The sequence below is a fragment of the Musca domestica genome, unplaced genomic scaffold (genome assembly GCF_030504385.1).
Source record: "Musca domestica strain aabys unplaced genomic scaffold, Musca_domestica.polishedcontigs.V.1.1 293, whole genome shotgun sequence".
NCBI lineage: Eukaryota > Metazoa > Arthropoda > Insecta > Diptera > Muscidae > Musca > Musca domestica.
The window spans coordinates 304,797-322,269 of NW_026712297.1; the positions used below are offsets into that span (position 1 = coordinate 304,797).

The window sequence follows — 17,473 nt, forward strand, 5'->3', positions numbered from 1 at the left end:
TTTAATATTGATTCGAAATTGAATTTCCCAACAAATATCCTTGATTCTTTTCAATTTCATAATAAATTGAAAATTTTTCACTACCAACTAACTTTATTGAACTGCCAAGCTTTCCTGTGTTTAAACTTGACAGTTCATCGTCACCTAGTTACATGCTACACGAAAAGCTTTTTCTTCGCTCCCATTGAACTGTCAAATAAGTTTGTTTACAAAACATATGTTGCTAACAAATTACTAAGGCTAGAAACGAGCCCCCTCTTTAGGCTAGAAGACATGTGACACAGGCCATATGGTTGCCAAGGACAACAAGGATATGAAAGCAAAAAAAAAAAACTCGAAAAATACCAAGGCATACAGAAAAAAATCTCAAAGTATGGCAAGGAAGTTATTGACTTGTGGCAAAACGTAGGAAGAAGTTGAAATATTTTTGGGCAAATAAACAAGTCGAAGTGGTAACAAGGAAACCAGAGGAACAAAAAAACAAGAAGTTAAGGATACCAAAGGAATTTCCACGTTGCTAAAAATTATTGCGCCTAGCATTTAGTCTTATTTAAGGCTTCCAACATAGTAAAGGTATTTTTTTGCGTGAAGTGTTTTGGGGAAAAATAATAAATTTTTTGGTGGAATTCCATAAAGGGTGGGGGTCACTATTTTTGGTGGCCAAAAATATTTTTGTTGTTTTTGTGGCACTTAAAAGGCCAATAAACCTTTTGGCCACTGACCGGAGCTGATGAAGTGATAAAATTTAATGACTTCCTGTTTTATTTTTTTTTTATGTTATAGTTATGATTACGGGTTCGGAAGGCCGACAAAATCACACACTACTGGATTTAAAGAAACAACAATGGGCCAAAGAAAAAGGTAAGTCTTGAGATGGTTCCAGGATCGAAGAAGGAATTTTTCACAAGGAGAAAATTTTCAAGGATAATCAAGAGTGGATTTCTTAAAAAAACAAATTTTTCAAAAAACAATTAAGAGTAGGTTGAAAAAGCAAGTGGATTAAAAAAAACTTATAACGTAAAATATAGATTCTTTCATAAGAGTGGATTTTAAAAAATGTTAAAAGAATCCATATGTGGGGATTTTTTTAAGTATCCATAGCCGTAGATTTTTAAAAACATATTTTTCTGAAGTATACATTGGCGTGGTTTAAAAACAAATATTTTTTTTTAAACAAAAAAAGACTTTTGCAAAATATACATTGGCGTGGTTTTTTACAAAAATATTATTTTTTAAAGTATCCCTATTCGTAGATTTAAAACAAAATAATTTTTTAAATTACCCTTAAATTTGGATTTTTTTAAAAAAATATTTTCTTAAAGTATCCTTATGCGTGGATATATACAAATTATTTTTTAAGGTATCCTTAGTAGTGGATTTTCTACAAAATATTTTTTTTCGTGGATTTTTTAAAAAAATATTTTTTCAGAGTATCTTCAGGTGTGGATTTTTTAAAAAATATTTTTTATCAGAGTATCCTTAGCATGGATCATTTATAAAATATTTTTTCCTAGCATCCATAGTCGTGGATTTTTTCAAAACATGCTTGGGCGTGGAATTATTAAAAAAAAATATTTTTTCGAAACATTTTTAGGCGTTGTAAAAAATCCTTATTCGTGGATTTATAATTTTTTTTTTTTTTTTGTAAAAAATCCTTATTCGTGGATTTTTTAAAAAAATGTTTATTTAGAGTATCCTTAGGCGTGGATTTAAACAAAAATTCAGGGTATCCTTAGGCCTGGATTTTTTACAAAATATTTTTTCTACGCATCCTTAGGCGTCAACTTTTAAAAAAAATATTTTATCGAATCATGCTTAGGCATGGATTTATTAAAAAAATATTTTTTTTCAGAGAATATTTTTTCGAAACTTGCTCAGGCGTGGATGTTTAAAGAAAAAATTTAAATGAATTATCGAACGTGGATTTTTAAAAAAAAATTTTTTTCGATGGACAATCAAAGGTTGATTTTTTAAAAAATATTTTTTCGATGGCCTTTTTTTCAATGGACCATCTTTGGTGGATTTTTAAAATTTTTTTCAATGGACCACCTTACATGGATTTTAAATTTTTTTCTAATAGACCATCGAACGTGGATTTTTTAGAAAATATTTTTCTAACCAATCATTAAACGTGGATTTTTAAAAAAAAATTTTTCCAAACAGATTATCAAACATGGATTTTTTTAAAAATATTTTTTTCGATTGACCATCAAACGTGGATTTTTTAAAAAATATTTTTTCCTATTGACCGTCAAACGTGGATTTTTAAAAAAATATATTTTTTCCGAATGTGGATTTTTTAACTTATATTTTTTCCGATTGCCCGTCAAACGTGGATTTTTTAAAAAATATTATTTTGACGAACCATCAAACGTGGATTTTTTAAAAAATATTCTTTCGACGAACCATCAAACGTGGATTTTTTAAACAATATTCTTTCGACGAACCATCAAACGTGGATTTTTTAAAAAATATTCTTTTACGAACCAACAAACGTGCATTTTTTTCCGATTGACCGTCAAATGTGGATTTTTCAACTAATATTTTTTCCGATTGCCCGTCAAACGCGAATTTTTTAAAAAATATTCTTTTGACGAACCATCAAGCGTGGATTTTTCAAAAAATATTCTTTTGACGAACCATCAAACATGGATTTTTTAAAAATATGATTTCATGGACCACCAAACGTGGATTTTTTTAAATAATATTCTTGTAACGAACCATTAAATGTGGATTTTTTTTAAAAAATATGATTTCAAATGTGGATTTTTTAAAAAAATATTTTTTCATGGACCAACAAATGTGGATTTTGTAAAAAAATATTTTTTCAAATAACTATCCAACATTGACTTTTTAAAAATATTTTTTCCATGAACCATAATATGCAGGGTTTTTGTAAATAGTTTTTTAATGAACCCACTAGCGCGGATTAAAAAAAAAAATTTTCTCTTTCCAGAGGAAATTGCCAAACTGGATGAAATGTTTTCTTCCGTCCACTCATCATCATCCACGCATCATCATCACCAAAAAATAGAACGCACTTCCATACGCACATTTTATTCCAATCTGGATTTGAGCCAAACAACGAGGAAAAATTCTCGACAACATTTATATCAACAACAGCAGCACCAACAACAACAAAATCATCATCAATCACACTCCCAGCTATCACCGAACTCAGATTTACTCTCACCACCCATAGACCCAGAAAATATGCATGCCTTGGTGCCGCGCAGCCAAGCACTCAAACCCAAGGCAAGAGGCCAAAATTTCGATTACATGAACAACTACATTGGTGATGATGAGGATATGGGTAACGAAGCCGATTTCGAGGATATAGGTGAGGCCTATATACCCCTACGAAGAGGTAGCCAATATCAGCACAACAATGGACGTCCTGTGCTGTTGAATCAACGCCACAACAGTACCAGTCAAATGTCTCAAATTCCGGGTCAGCGCAAATATGCCTATGTCGAGTTGATGCCCAGTACCCTACAAACTGCCAAGGGTCGCATGCAGACCCAGCAACGCATAAGGAGTCCCAGCCTGCCGGTAATACGTCATCGTGACTATGTGGCCTATCAGCAGGCCAATAAACCCACGGGGAAGCCGTCAAATACCAATACACAACTGGTAAGTGTTGATTGCGGAGGGGTTGGGGGTGGTGGTGTGGTTAGTAACCAGCAGCAACACCATACCATCACACAATCCCAACAGCAACAACTTCGGCTAAACAAAACCAACAAACAAAGCCAACAACAATTTCCTCAGCAACACCATCAACAATTTCCGCCACCCCCACCCGGGCTTGGTTGCCAAGAGGAAGATACCTCAGGGTATTTAAGTGATTCCCCGAAAAATATCCATACACCCAATATTTGGTTCAACGATGGAGCGAGTCAAGTGGAGAGTATAACCAGTGCAGCCGACAGTAGTAGCCTTCTGCAAGGCCATACAGCCAATTCGGATATGGAATACGTGACAACACGCAGGGGTAAGAGATCGATAACAACAAATCAACAGCAGCAACAACATTATATACAACAGCAGCAGCAACAACAACATCACTACCAACAGCAAAGCCAACAACAACACCAACAACAGCAACTGTTATTAATGAAGGCTGCCAAAGGTCAACAAACGCAAAATGAGGAACACATATTGAACAAAACATATATTGTGAAACGTCGAGGCTCGCAACACCAGCAGCAGCAACAACAACAACATGTTGTGGAATATGATGACGATGGCTTGGGTGTCGAGGCAGTAAATAACCCACCAGGAAAGCCCTACCAAGGAGGGTGAGTAGGAGGCGATATTAAATAATTAACCTAAATGGTGGCAGAGACATTTATTAATAGGATTTTTATGGGAAGTTGGGTTTTTGGGGAAACCATAGCTGACATGCAAATAAGTCCTTAGAGGTCATTGGCCAACCAATTATGATATTTTAGGTATTTAATTTCGAAATAAAAAAGGATGAGACATAGAATGGACATAAACGATTGTTTTTAGGAGCATTTCGTAGTATTATTTGAAGGAAAAAATATTTTTGCAAGTATCCATAGGCATGGATTTTTTAAAAAATATTTTTCTAATGAACCATCAAACGTGGATTTTTTACAAAAATATTTATTCAATGAACAATCAAACGTGGATTTTTTAATAATTATTTTTTCAAGGAAACATCAAATTTAGATTTAAAAAAAATATTTTTTCAAAGAAGCATCAAACGTGGATTTTTTAAAAAAATGTTGTTTCCATGAACAATAAAACGTGGATTTTTTAAAAATTATTTTTTCAATTAACCATCAAACGTGGATTTTTAAAAAATATTTTTTCAATGAACCATCAAACGTGGATTTTTAAAAAAATATTTTTTCAATGAACCATCAAACGTGGATTTAAAAAAAAATATTTTTTCAATGAACCATCAAACGTGGATTTAAAAAAAAAATATTTTTTTAATAAAACATCAAACGTGGATTTTTAAAAAAATATTTTTTCCAATAACCATTAAACGTGGATTTTTTTAAAAATATTTTTTCAATGAACCATCAAACGTGAATTTTTTAAAAAATATTTTTGCAATTATCAATCAAACGTGGATTTAAAAAAAAATATTTTTTCAATGAACAATCAAACGTGGATTTTTAAAAAAAATATTTTTTCAATGAACAATCAAACGTGGATTTTTAAAAAAATATTTTTCAAATGAACAATCAAACGTGGATTTTTAAAAAAATATTTTTTCCAATAACCATTAAACGTGGATTTTTTTAAAAATATTTTTTCAATGAACCATCAAACGTGAATTTTTTAAAAAATATTTTTGCAATTATCAATCAAACGTGGATTTAAAAAAAAATATTTTTTCAATGAACAATCAAACGTGGATTTTTAAAAAAAATATTTTTTCAATGAACAATCAAACGTGGATTTTTAAAAAAATATTTTTCAAATGAACAATCAAACGTGGATTTTTAAAAAAATATTTTTTCAATGAACAACCAAACGTGGATCTTTTTTAAAATATTTTTTCAATGAACAATCAAACGTGGATTTTTAAAAAAATATTTTTTCAATGAACCATCAAACGTGGATTTTTTAAAAAAAAATATTTTTTCAACAAACAATCAAACGTGGATTTTTTGAAAAATATTTTTTCCGTGAACAATAAAACGTGGATTTTTAAAAAAATATTTTTTCAATGAACTATCAAACGTAGATTTTTAAAAAAAATATTTTTTCAATGAACCATCAAACGTGGATTTAAAAAAAGTTTTTTTTCAATTAACCATCAAACGTACATTTTTAAAAAAATATGTTTTCAATGAACAATCAAACGTGGATTTTTAAAAAAATATTTTTTCAATGAACAATCAAACGTGGATCTTTTTTAAAATATTTTTTCAATGAACCATCAAGCGGGGATTTTTTAAAAATAGTTTTTCAATCAACCGCCAAATGTGGATTTTAAAAAATATATTTTTTCCATGAACCCTCAACGTTGGATTTAAAAAAAAATATTTTTCCCATGAACCCCCAAAGGTGGATTTTTTAAAAATATATTTTTTCCCGTGGATTTAAAAAAAAAAACATAAAAACATAGGCATGGATTTAAATAAAATATATAAAAATATCATAGGTTTGAATTTTTAGTAATGTTTTTTTTTCTAAATATCCATACGCGTGGATTTTTTTAAAATATTTTTCCAAGTATTCATAGGCGTGAATTTTTAATAGAAATATTTTTGTCCAAATATCAGAAGGCGTGGATTTTTAATAGAAATATTTTTTCCCAAGTGTCCAAAGGCTTGGATTTTTTAAAAATATTTTTTCCAAATATTCATAGGCTTGGATTTTTTAAAAATATTTTTTCCAAATATCCATAGGCCTGGATTTTTTTAAAATATTTTTTCTAAATATCCATAGGCGTGGATTTTTAATAGAAATATTTTTTCCCAAGTGTCCAAAGGCTTGGATTTTTTAAAAATATTTTTTCCAAATATCCATAGGCCTGGATTTTTTAAAAATATTTTTTCTAAATATCCATAGGCGTGGATTTTTAATAGAAATATTTTTTCCCAAGCGTCCATAGGCGTGGATTTTTAATAGAAGTATTTTTTCCCATGTGTCCATAGGCGTGGATTTTTAATAAAAATATTTTTTCCCAATTGTCCATAGGCATGGATTATTTAAAAAATATTTTTTTCCCAAGTGTCTATATTCGTGGATTTTTTAAAATATATTTTTTTCCAAGTATCCATAGGCGTGGATTTTTAATAATATATTTTTCCCCAAGTATCCATAGGCATGGATTTTTAATAAAAATATTTTTCCCAATATCCATGGGCATGGATTTTTAATAAAAACATTTTTCCCAATATCCATGGGCATGGATTTTTAATAAAAACATTTTTCCCAATATCCATGGGCATGGATTTTTAAAAAAATATTTTTTTTAAGTATTCATAGGCGTGGATTTTTTTTTTAATATTTTTTCCAAATATCCAAAGGCGTGTACTTTTTAAAAAATATTTTTTTCCAAATATCCATAGACGTGGTTTTACAAAAAAAATTCCAAAAATCCATAGGTGAAGATTCTTTAAAATATATTTTTTTAAGTATCCATAGGCGTGGATTTTTAAGAAAATATTGTTTTCAAGTATCCGTAGGCGTGGATTTTTTTAAAAAAATATTTTTTTTCAAGTATCCATAGGCGTGGATGTTTAAAAAAATATTTTTTTCAAGTATCCATAGGGGTGGATGTTAAAAAAAAATATTTTTGAAGTATCCATTGCCGTGGATTTTTTTAAAAAAATATTTTTTCAGGTATCCATTGCCGTGGATTTTTGTTAAAAATATTTCTTTCAAGTATCGATAGGAGTGGATTTTTTTAAAAAAATATTTTTTCAGGTATCCATAGCCGTGATTTTTTTTTTTAAATATTTTTTCAAGTATCGATAGGATTGGATTTTTTATAAAAACATTTTTCATGTCTCCATAAAAGAAATTAAAGCATTCCTCTTATTTCTTTTTTCTTTTCTTCCAGTTACTACGTCACCGCTGGTTCCCCGGTCAGCCTTCAGAGCCGCGATATATCTACATCGAACACCTATGAAGTCCATCACACCGACGAATCGGAAATCTATCAGCACCACTCACAGGAAGAACGAGAACGCGCCAAATGGAACTACAATCAGCAGTCACAGGATATGCAGGCAAAACAACAATTTGGTCCCGGCTGGCTAAGTCGTGGCCTGCACGAGCTGAAGGACAGTGAAGATGATACCCAATCTGTGCTCTCATCCTCCTGCTATCTGCGGGGACAAAATGCTCCCATCGAACCACATGTAATGGCAGAACGTTTGGATAAAAAACGCAAGGCGGCCGAGTATCATGAAGCCATAAAACAACAGCTCTTGGAGCGGGAGAGTCAACGTCGCTGGGAAATGGAGAAACATCGTCAAGAGGAACAGCAAGAGGAGGAGAGGGTACGCAAGCAGAAACAAATGGAACAGGAACGTTTGGAAATGGAACGACGTCAACAGCTCGAAAGGGAGGAGGCTCAGAGGCGTAAGCAGGAGGCCATGCTGGAGGCCATTGCCAAGGCGGAGATGGCGGCAAAAATGGAGAAGCAAAAGAAGAGAAATAAGCTGAGGGAGAGTAAAGAGAACATTGAAGAATCTAAGGAGGAGGATTTGCTGAGGGATTCTGGAAGAAATCATCAGGTTGCTGAAATCGTGAAAAAGGAACAGAAAATTGTGGATGTTTTGAATGTTGAGATGGGCGAGCAAAAGGAAGAGAAGAGAATAGTATCTTCGGAGCCACCCTCTGTGGAAAATGAGTCTGTGCCCATGGACCCACAAGAGGACAAGGTGTTGATTGGCACTCCCATTAATTTACGGAGAACCTTCAGCAAACCCATACAACCCCCAGCACCACAACCCCCAGCACCACAAAATATTGAAGCAGAGGAAAAGAAAAAGGAACCCAAAGCCACAGAAAATGTGGTCATTATGCAACCGGCCACCCTGATACCCCTGCCCGTGACCACAGACATCTATGGCCTACAAAATGCCATAGGAAATCTGCAAATTGCCACATATTTCATGCAGCAACAACTTCAACCCCATACAGCCAATACGGATACGGATTTTTCCAAAACAACCGGCGGAGCTTTTACTCAGAGGACAGATACGTCAATTTGTACAGAGGAGGGCTATCAGCCACCTGAAACTCCAAGGACAGTGACGGAAAGTCGCCAAAGTAATCAGCATAAATACACTCAGGTGGAGGAGATTGTGGAGGATGTGGAAGAGCAGCAGCAACAGCAGAATGAAATGGCTTTGATTCCCCTCCAGCAGCATCCCAAGCAGCTGGAGAGTGAAGAGTCTATGGAGGAGTTAGTGAAGGATGAAAATGTCGCCAAACATTGCCAGGATGTGGAAACCCAAACTGAGTTGCCTTTGAATTGCGATCTCTGTTTGTTCCATGACAATTTCTATAAAGTCCTTCTAAAACGGGAGGTATCCACCACCACAACGACCCAGACGTCCAAGACCAATAAACCTGCCAAGGAAACGGAAAAGGATCAAGAAACCACAACCACCACGACGACCACCACTACCACAACTTTCAAGGCCAAATCTAAGGATAAGGATAAGAAACGCCATGGCAAGGAGGGCCATAACAAAATCGATGAACGACCCAAGTGGGGTGTCAATCGGCCCGTGGTCCAATATGTCAAGGCCAGCGATAGGGACCCATTTTGTTTGCGCAACAAAAAGAAACATTGCAATACCATGGGTCCAAAGCCCTCCCGGTCCCAATCCGTGGATTCACGCTTAGATTGCAATGGCAATAATGGTCCAGAGCCGCATCACAACAAGGCCAAGGACCATGAGAACGGCCGTGATCGTGAAAGTTCCGGCGAAAAGGAGGGTTTCATGCTCAAGGCTCGTAATGTCTGTACCGAAATTCTGCCCATTAAAACCGATGAGAAGGGTAGGATTTTTCTCAACTTTCGTGAGGCCAGTGCCATAATGAATGAAGATGAGATTAAGGATAAGCTGAGGCAGAAGTATTTTAATTTCGGACGCATTTTGCCAAGGCGTAGCTGGGCCTCGGCCAGCCATAATGGTGGGGCTGGTGGAGGAGGTTCTGTCATGAATTATGCAATTTCCCAGGTGGGCGATATAAATGGTGACTAAGCAAATGGGGGATGGAGGAAAATTATTATAAAGAACATTTTTGTAGTTGTATTTGTAATAAAGTAACCAAAAACACACACACACAAACTCAAAGAATTTTCTTATTTCCCGAAAATGGAAAGAGGGCAGCATAGAAAATTATAGATGTGCCCTTAAAGTGGATTTTTAAAATATATTTTGGAGAAACTCAAATGCAGATTTTTTAAATAATTTTCAAAGGACCTCAAATAAGGATTTTTTTCAATAATTTTCAAAGGACCTTAAACGTGGATTATTTTAATTTAATTTCAAAGGACCTTAAACGTGGATTTTGAAAATAATTTTTAAATAATTTTCAAATGTCCTTAAACGTGGATTTTTAAAAGAATTTTTAAATATATTTCAAATGTATTTAAACGTGGATTTTTAAAATAATTTTTAAATGATTTTCAAATGTCCTTAAACGTGGATTTTTAAAAGAATTTTTAAATATTTTTCAAATGTCCTTAAACGTGGATTTTTAAAAGAATTTTTAAATATTTTTCAAATGTCCTTAAACGTGGATTTTCAAAAGAATTTTTAAATAATTTTCAAATTTCCTTAAACGTGGATTTTTAAAATAATTTTCAGATGTCCTTAAACGTGGATTTTTAAAATAATTTTCAAATGTCCTTAAACGTGGATTTTTAAAATAATTTTCAAATGTCCTTAAACGTGGATTTTTAAAATAATTTTCAAATGTCCTTAAACGTGGATTTTTAAAATAATTTTCAAATGTCCTTAAACGTGAATTTTTAAAATAATTTTCAAATGTCCTTAAACGTGGACTTTTAAAAGAAATTTTAAATATTTTTTAAACGTCCTTAAACGTGGACTTTTAAAAGAAATTTTAAATATTTTTTAAATGTCCTTAAACGTGGACTTTTAAAAGAAATTTTAAATATTTTTTAAATGTCCTTAAACGTGGACTTTTAAAAGAAATTTTAAATATTTTTTAAATGTCCTTAAACGTGGACTTTTAAAAGAAATTTTAAATATTTTTTAAATGTCCTTAAACGTGGACTTTTAAAAGAAATTTTAAATATTTTTTAAATGTCCTTAAACGTGGACTTTTAAAAGAAATTTTAAATATTTTTTAAATGTCCTTAAACGTGGACTTTTAAAAGAAATTTTAAATATTTTTTAAATGTCCTTAAACGTGGACTTTTAAAAGAAATTTTAAATATTTTTTAAATGTCCTTAAACGTGGACTTTTAAAAGAAATTTTAAATATTTTTTAAATGTCCTTAAACGTGGACTTTTAAAAGAAATTTTAAATATTTTTTAAATGTCCTTAAACGTGGACTTTTAAAAGAAATTTTAAATATTTTTTAAATGTCCTTAAACGTGGACTTTTAAAAGAAATTTTAAATATTTTTTAAATGTCCTTAAACGTGGACTTTTAAAAGAAATTTTAAATATTTTTTAAATGTCCTTAAACGTGGACTTTTAAAAGAAATTTTAAATATTTTTTAAATGTCCTTAAACGTGGACTTTTAAAAGAAATTTTAAATATTTTTTAAATGTCCTTAAACGTGGACTTTTAAAAGAAATTTTAAATATTTTTTAAATGTCCTTAAACGTGGACTTTTAAAAGAAATTTTAAAAGACTTTAAACTTGGATTTTTTCAATAATTTTCAAAGGACCTTAAAGGATTTTAAACGTGGAAGTTTTAAATAATTTTCAAAGGACGTCAAAGGATCTTAAACGTGGACGTGGTTTTTTTATTTAATTTTCACAGGACATTAAACGTGGATTTTTTAATTAATTTTCACAGGACTTTAAACGTGGATTTTTTTATCAATTTTCAGAGGACCTTAAACGTTGATTTTTTAAATAATTTTTAAAGGACCTTAAACTTGGATTTTTTTTAAATAATTTTTAAAGGACCTCAAACTTGGATTTTTTTAAATAATTTTTAAAGGACCTTAAACTTGGATTTTTTTAAATCATTTTTAAAGAACATCATCTACATACGTAGAAGTTTAAATAATATTTGAAGGATGTTAAACTAGGATAGCTTAATAATTTTCAAAGGACAATAAACGTGGATTTTTTAATAATTTTAAAAAGACTTTAAACGTGGATTTTTAAAAAGGGCCATAAATGTGAATTCATGATATAATCTTCAAAGGACGTTAAATGTGTATTCTTGAAATAATCATCGAAGGATCTTAAGCGAGGATTTTTTAAATAATATTCAAAGGACTTTAAATGTGAACTTTTAAATAATGTTCCATCATAATTGTTTTAAAAAAGATTGAAGAACTTAAAATGTCTTTTATTTTAAATTTGAAAGAACCTCAAAAAGTGTTTTTTATAACTTTTAGAAAGATTTTATAAAAATTGTTGAAGGACCCCATTCGTTATTTTTTACGAATAACGTCAGGGGATATTTTTAATAGAGTTTCAAAGCACTAAAACCTATATTTTCTTGTACAATTGGGCCTTCGATGAGCTTTAAACATTGATTATTTTTCGATGAGCTTCAAACATAGATTATTTATAAATTATTTTTAAAACATACATTATTTTCCATAAAGATGGATTTTCAATAAATCTTGAAGAATCTTAATTTTATGAAGGAAACCTTTTTGAAGATATATTAAATAGCATCGAATGTATACTTTTAAAGATTATTTTTGAGCTTATTTTATTATTATTTGAAGTTGGCCCAACAAGGATTTTCTAGCGGTTCCCAAAGGGTGATTTAAAAAATAATGTTAAAGTTCCCAACAAGGGTGTTTTTGTTTCCAAGTGAATTTTTTTAAGAATTGTTAGGTTTCCAAATAGGGAAAATTTTAAACATTTTTGAATACGTTCTTATGCTCCAAAATATAATTTTTTCGAAAAATTTTGTGACGTAAGTTTTAAAAGAATTGTTGAAGGACCGTAGAATTTTTATGTTCCAAACAAGGTATTTTTAAAATTTTTAAATCATCGCAAAAAGAGGATTTTCATAGTCCCCAAATGTGGATTTTTAAAGGCGTCCTCAGGGCCAAGCAATGGTAATTTTTTAAACGAATTTTGAATGATATTCTTTAGGCCCATATCATTAAAGACGAAGGCCCAAAAACATTATTTTTTTAAAAAAAATTAAAGTCATTCTTAATGACCTCAATATTTATTTTTTATGGAATTAAAAAGACATTCCCAGAGCCCTTGAACGCGGATTTTTAAAGAGATTAGAATGATCCTCTAACTTGAATTTTAAATAAATATTTTTTAGCACCTCCATATTTTTGTGGACCTCCTTAACATTCTTTGTGAGAAATTAAAATATTATATTTTTAAATCTTGTCTCTCATATTTGTCAATGAAAATAATACTTTTCCTGCACGAACAACAAAAACAACCAACGATTCAAAAACCGAACTGAACTTTTTTCAAGGTATTGTGCAACAATGTAACAGCAACGATTCTTTTGGTGCAACAAGTTCAATGCAACATAATAAAGTTGACCTTAGAACCAATGCGAACAATAATAACGCCATCCTACAACAACAACAACAACCAGAGAAAATAAAACAAACAATTTTTGCAAAAATTCAAGGCAATGGCGGCTGAATTAAAAAAGAAACAAAAAACAAAGAAACCTCTGCGAACCTGAAGAAGAAGGAGGCGTTGCTTGGGGAGGGGGGAGTAAATTAAAATAATGAAATGATTCTCGTTGTTGATTAGATTAGACAGCATTGTCTCGCAGCTTTTGTGTGTGCATGTGTGTGTCTCACGAAATATTCCCACATGTGTTCCAGTTCCAGTGTACACTTTGGAGGTGACAATAACAATCATATTATTAAATTAATTTTCAAACGAAAATCCAAAATAATTATTGCATTTTGAAGAAACAACAAACAATTGCATTGTTCGCCAGTGCCAAAACACAATACCAAAGCCAATGTCATGTGAATTGGGCTTTGAAGTGATAAATCTTAGATATCAGATGTCAAAAGAAATCTTGGAGACTCTAGAGATGATAATATAATGGATTGATGGACAGCAAGGTTAAGATATATTCTTAAAAAAGTCCTACTCCCTGAAATGTTTTTACTAATCTAAGGCAATTCTTTTCTGAAAAAATATTTTTAAAAAACTTCTACGTCTGGCTTGTCTGCAAAAAGGTTGCACTCCTTAAAACAGTCTTTTAAAAAATTCGGGACCTTGAAACGTTCGGATGGTCCTTAAAAATAATATTTTTAAAAAAATTAATATTCCGTTTAAATTTGAAAAAAAAAACGTTCATAAAAAAATCCAAGACCCATTATTTTTGACTGACTTGTTTCACAAGTTATGATAGATAAAAGTATTGGTCCTTTATAGGTGAGATACAAGAAGGGGTTCGCAGATTTATATTATCTTCACAACATATCTTGGAAGAGAGTTCGAAGCTTATTTCGCTTTCTTTGTGCGGTTTGTTTTTAAAAAATCTTAAACTCTATGTGGGAGAGGTACCAGAAGGAATGGCCCGATCTCTAACACATCTTGTGCTGATGAAATTATTGAGATGTACGAAGTCTGAATGGAATCGGATGTAAATATCGCATTTTATGAGCTCCATGGATTTTGAAAATTTTGACTCTTTTTGGGGGAGGTACAAGAAGGAGTCGACTGATATATCCCATCTTCACAGCAGATCTTCTGTTAGTAGAAATAATGGGATGTCAGAAATATGAAGAGAACCGGAGGCTTATATCGGATTTCATAATCGTTATTCAAAACTTCGAGCCTTTGTGGGGGAGGTACCAGAAGGAATTGTCCGATCTTTGCCATTTTTTATAACACATCTTGTGCTGATGAAATTATTCAGATGTACTAAGTCTGAATGGAATCGGAAGTAAAATTCGCATTTTATGAGCTTCAGGGATTTATTTCGATGAGGCACGTTTTGGCTGTATCAAATGATATATACCCTCTCTAGCGATATGGCTGAAGGTATAAAAATCCATGTTTATTAATGGATCTTGAATTTTTTTTAATCTATTTTGAAAAGGTTTTGAAAAAAATATTTTTAAAAGATCGATGTTTATAAGGGGTAGTAGGTCTTGATAAAATATTTTCGAAAATCCACGTTTAATAGTAGGTCTTGAAAAAATATTTAAAAAATAATCACGTTTATTTTTGCTACTTGAAAAAATATTTTTAAAAAATCCACGTTTATTAATAGGTCATGAAAAAATATTTTTATTTATTTTATTTAATTTTCTTTGCAGGTGTTGACAAAATATTTTTAAAAAATCCACGTTTGTTAATAGGTCTAAAAAAATATTTTTAAAAAAATCAACGTTTCTTAATAGGTCTTAAAAATATTTTTAAAAAAATCCACGTTTCTTAATAGGTCTTGAAAAAATATTTTTAAAAAAATCTAAGTTTCTTAGTAGGTCTTAAAAAAATATTTTTAAAAAATCCACGTTTGTAATAGGTCTTGAAAAAATATTTTTAAAAAACCCACGTTTATGAATAGGTCATGAAAAAATATTTTTAAAAAAATCCATGTTTCTTAATAGGTCTTGAAAAAATATTTTTAAAAAATCAACGTTTCTTAATAGGTCTTGAAAAAAATATTTTTAAAAAAATCCAAGTATCTTAGTAGGTCTTGAAAAAATATTTTTATAAAATCCATGTTTGTTAACATGTCTGGAAAAAATATTTTTAAAAAATTGACGTTTGTTAGCAGGTCTTGAAAAAATATTTTTAAAAATACACATTTATTAAAATGTCTTGAAAAAATATTTTTAAAAAATCCATGTTTGTTAATAGGTCTTCAAAAAATATTTTTTAAAAATCCACGTTTATTATTTCGATTAGGCACGTTTTGACCGTATCAAATTGTATATACCCTCTGTAGCCATATGGCTGAGGATATAAAAATTTGACCCTTTGTGGGGGAGGTACTTCTTGGAGTGGACAGATATTATCCATTTCGACCTTTTGTGGAGTGGTCCGATATTGCCCTTCTCCGAACTCGATTTAAGTATCGATCGATATCGATATAATCGGATGCTACCTTCGAGAGTTATCGTGCGCACCAGCCAGTGGACATACAGACAGACAGACAGACGAACATCGATAGATCGACACCAAATGTCCTAAAACAGATTTGGTCCAAAAAGACCTAGGGTCTAAACCGGTAATTTCGATGAGGCTTATTTTGGCCTATGCCCTCTCTATCCATATGGAAAAAATTATTTGTACAATTTTCCTTCGTCTGCTCCTTGAAATATTTTTTTTCCAAAAACTTTCGATCGACTGGTCCTTGAGAAAATATTCTTGAAAAGATCCAAGTTCTTCTGGTCGGCAAAAATTAGATTCTTTAACATCCACTTTTGTCTGGTCCTTGAAAAAATTTTACTCAAAAAAAAAAAGCTTAAAATAATATTTTTTTTAAATCCATTTTTGGTATTTTGAGAAACTGTTCCTCGAAAAATCGTCTTTAATAAATTATGCAGGTCTTTGAAAGCTATAATTAAAAAATCGTAAACACTATATATTTTTTTTAAATTTTTCATATAGAATAAATTTGGGCCTGTAATATTACGTCGGGATCTCCGCCCACCGCCAGGTTAATGAAAGGACGATCAATGGATTATTTTAGGATTTTTGGTGGACTATTATCTTGGAATATGATTGTGGATTTCTAAAATCCGTCGAAATATTTTATTAATATATGAAGTACCATCAAAGTCCGTCTGTCCATGTTAAATTTTAATCAAGCTACAGTTCGCCATCATGGCCAAATCCTCACGAAATTTTGGAGGGAGTTAGGGTTAGGTTCAGAAAAGAAGCTTTTTGTTTTTGGAAATGATCGCAATATATTTAGGGATATTAGGGGATGAGCCAAAAAAGAAAAAAGAAAGAAATACTGATTTTGCAGTAGCACTACAGGTCATATTCGACGCGGAATTTGGTATGAGGAAAGAGTTAAGAACAGGGAAAAAGTCTTGAATTTTTGATTGACCATAGCATCAAAAGCTAAGGGTATCATCTGGTCAGGGCTCTATGACATCATGTCAAAAAATGAAATCTTCAAAATGAATTTGGATATAAGGAGGTAGTGTAGTGTATTGTTGTAGGGTATAACATGGTTGGCTCGGCGGTACTGTAGCCTTGCTTATTGTTATTGTTTTATATCTCTCAACCATTTTTATAATCTTAAAAAAAAATAAAATAATAATAAACAACTTACCCCGTGTTGGCAAGGTTATGAACATGCCATTGCAATGAACCTAACCTACATTTTTTATAATTGCCCAGAACTGGCAAAAAACACCAAAACTATTATCCATAAAACCCCACATACATATGTTCACACACATATATATTTCCTAACATATGTATTTTTATCACACATATGTCCTTTCCCACATCGAAGCTTAGTCTGATAGCCAGCCTATTCCATGGAAGTCACAGAAATTCATAACAAAATTCAGCAGATATTATGATCTAGTTTCCCCTCAACACCCTGCAGCCCCTCCCTCTACCACCAACAACCTTTAGTTCTGAAAAGCAATTTAGTTTGCGTGTCAACTGCTATTCATTTCATATTCATGCGCGAAAAATCCCTTAAGCGTTATGATTTATTCTTTGCCATAGACGAATAAATAATGTAATGCAAATGGGAAAACAGCAACGGAGGACAACAGTAGACAAAATAGAACATGGGTAGGAGGAGAAATAGAAAAAAAGTAGACTACAATACTTGTTAGACAGTAATAAAATGACAGCCAGACATGACCTAGCA

General features: G+C 31.4%; 1 protein-coding gene across 1 annotated transcript; it reads left to right on the forward strand.

Moving 5' to 3' along the window:
* Positions 1 to 329: 329 nt before the first annotated feature.
* Positions 330 to 9,803, forward strand: LOC101889908 (uncharacterized). Its single transcript, XM_020039959.2, has 4 exons — positions 330 to 573; positions 784 to 861; positions 2,957 to 4,301; positions 7,556 to 9,803. The coding sequence occupies exons 2-4, from the start codon at positions 786 to 788 to the stop codon at positions 9,714 to 9,716; spliced, it is 3,582 nt and encodes a 1,193-aa protein (XP_019895518.1). The 5' UTR covers positions 330 to 573; positions 784 to 785; the 3' UTR covers positions 9,717 to 9,803.
* Positions 9,804 to 17,473: the final 7,670 nt, after the last annotated feature.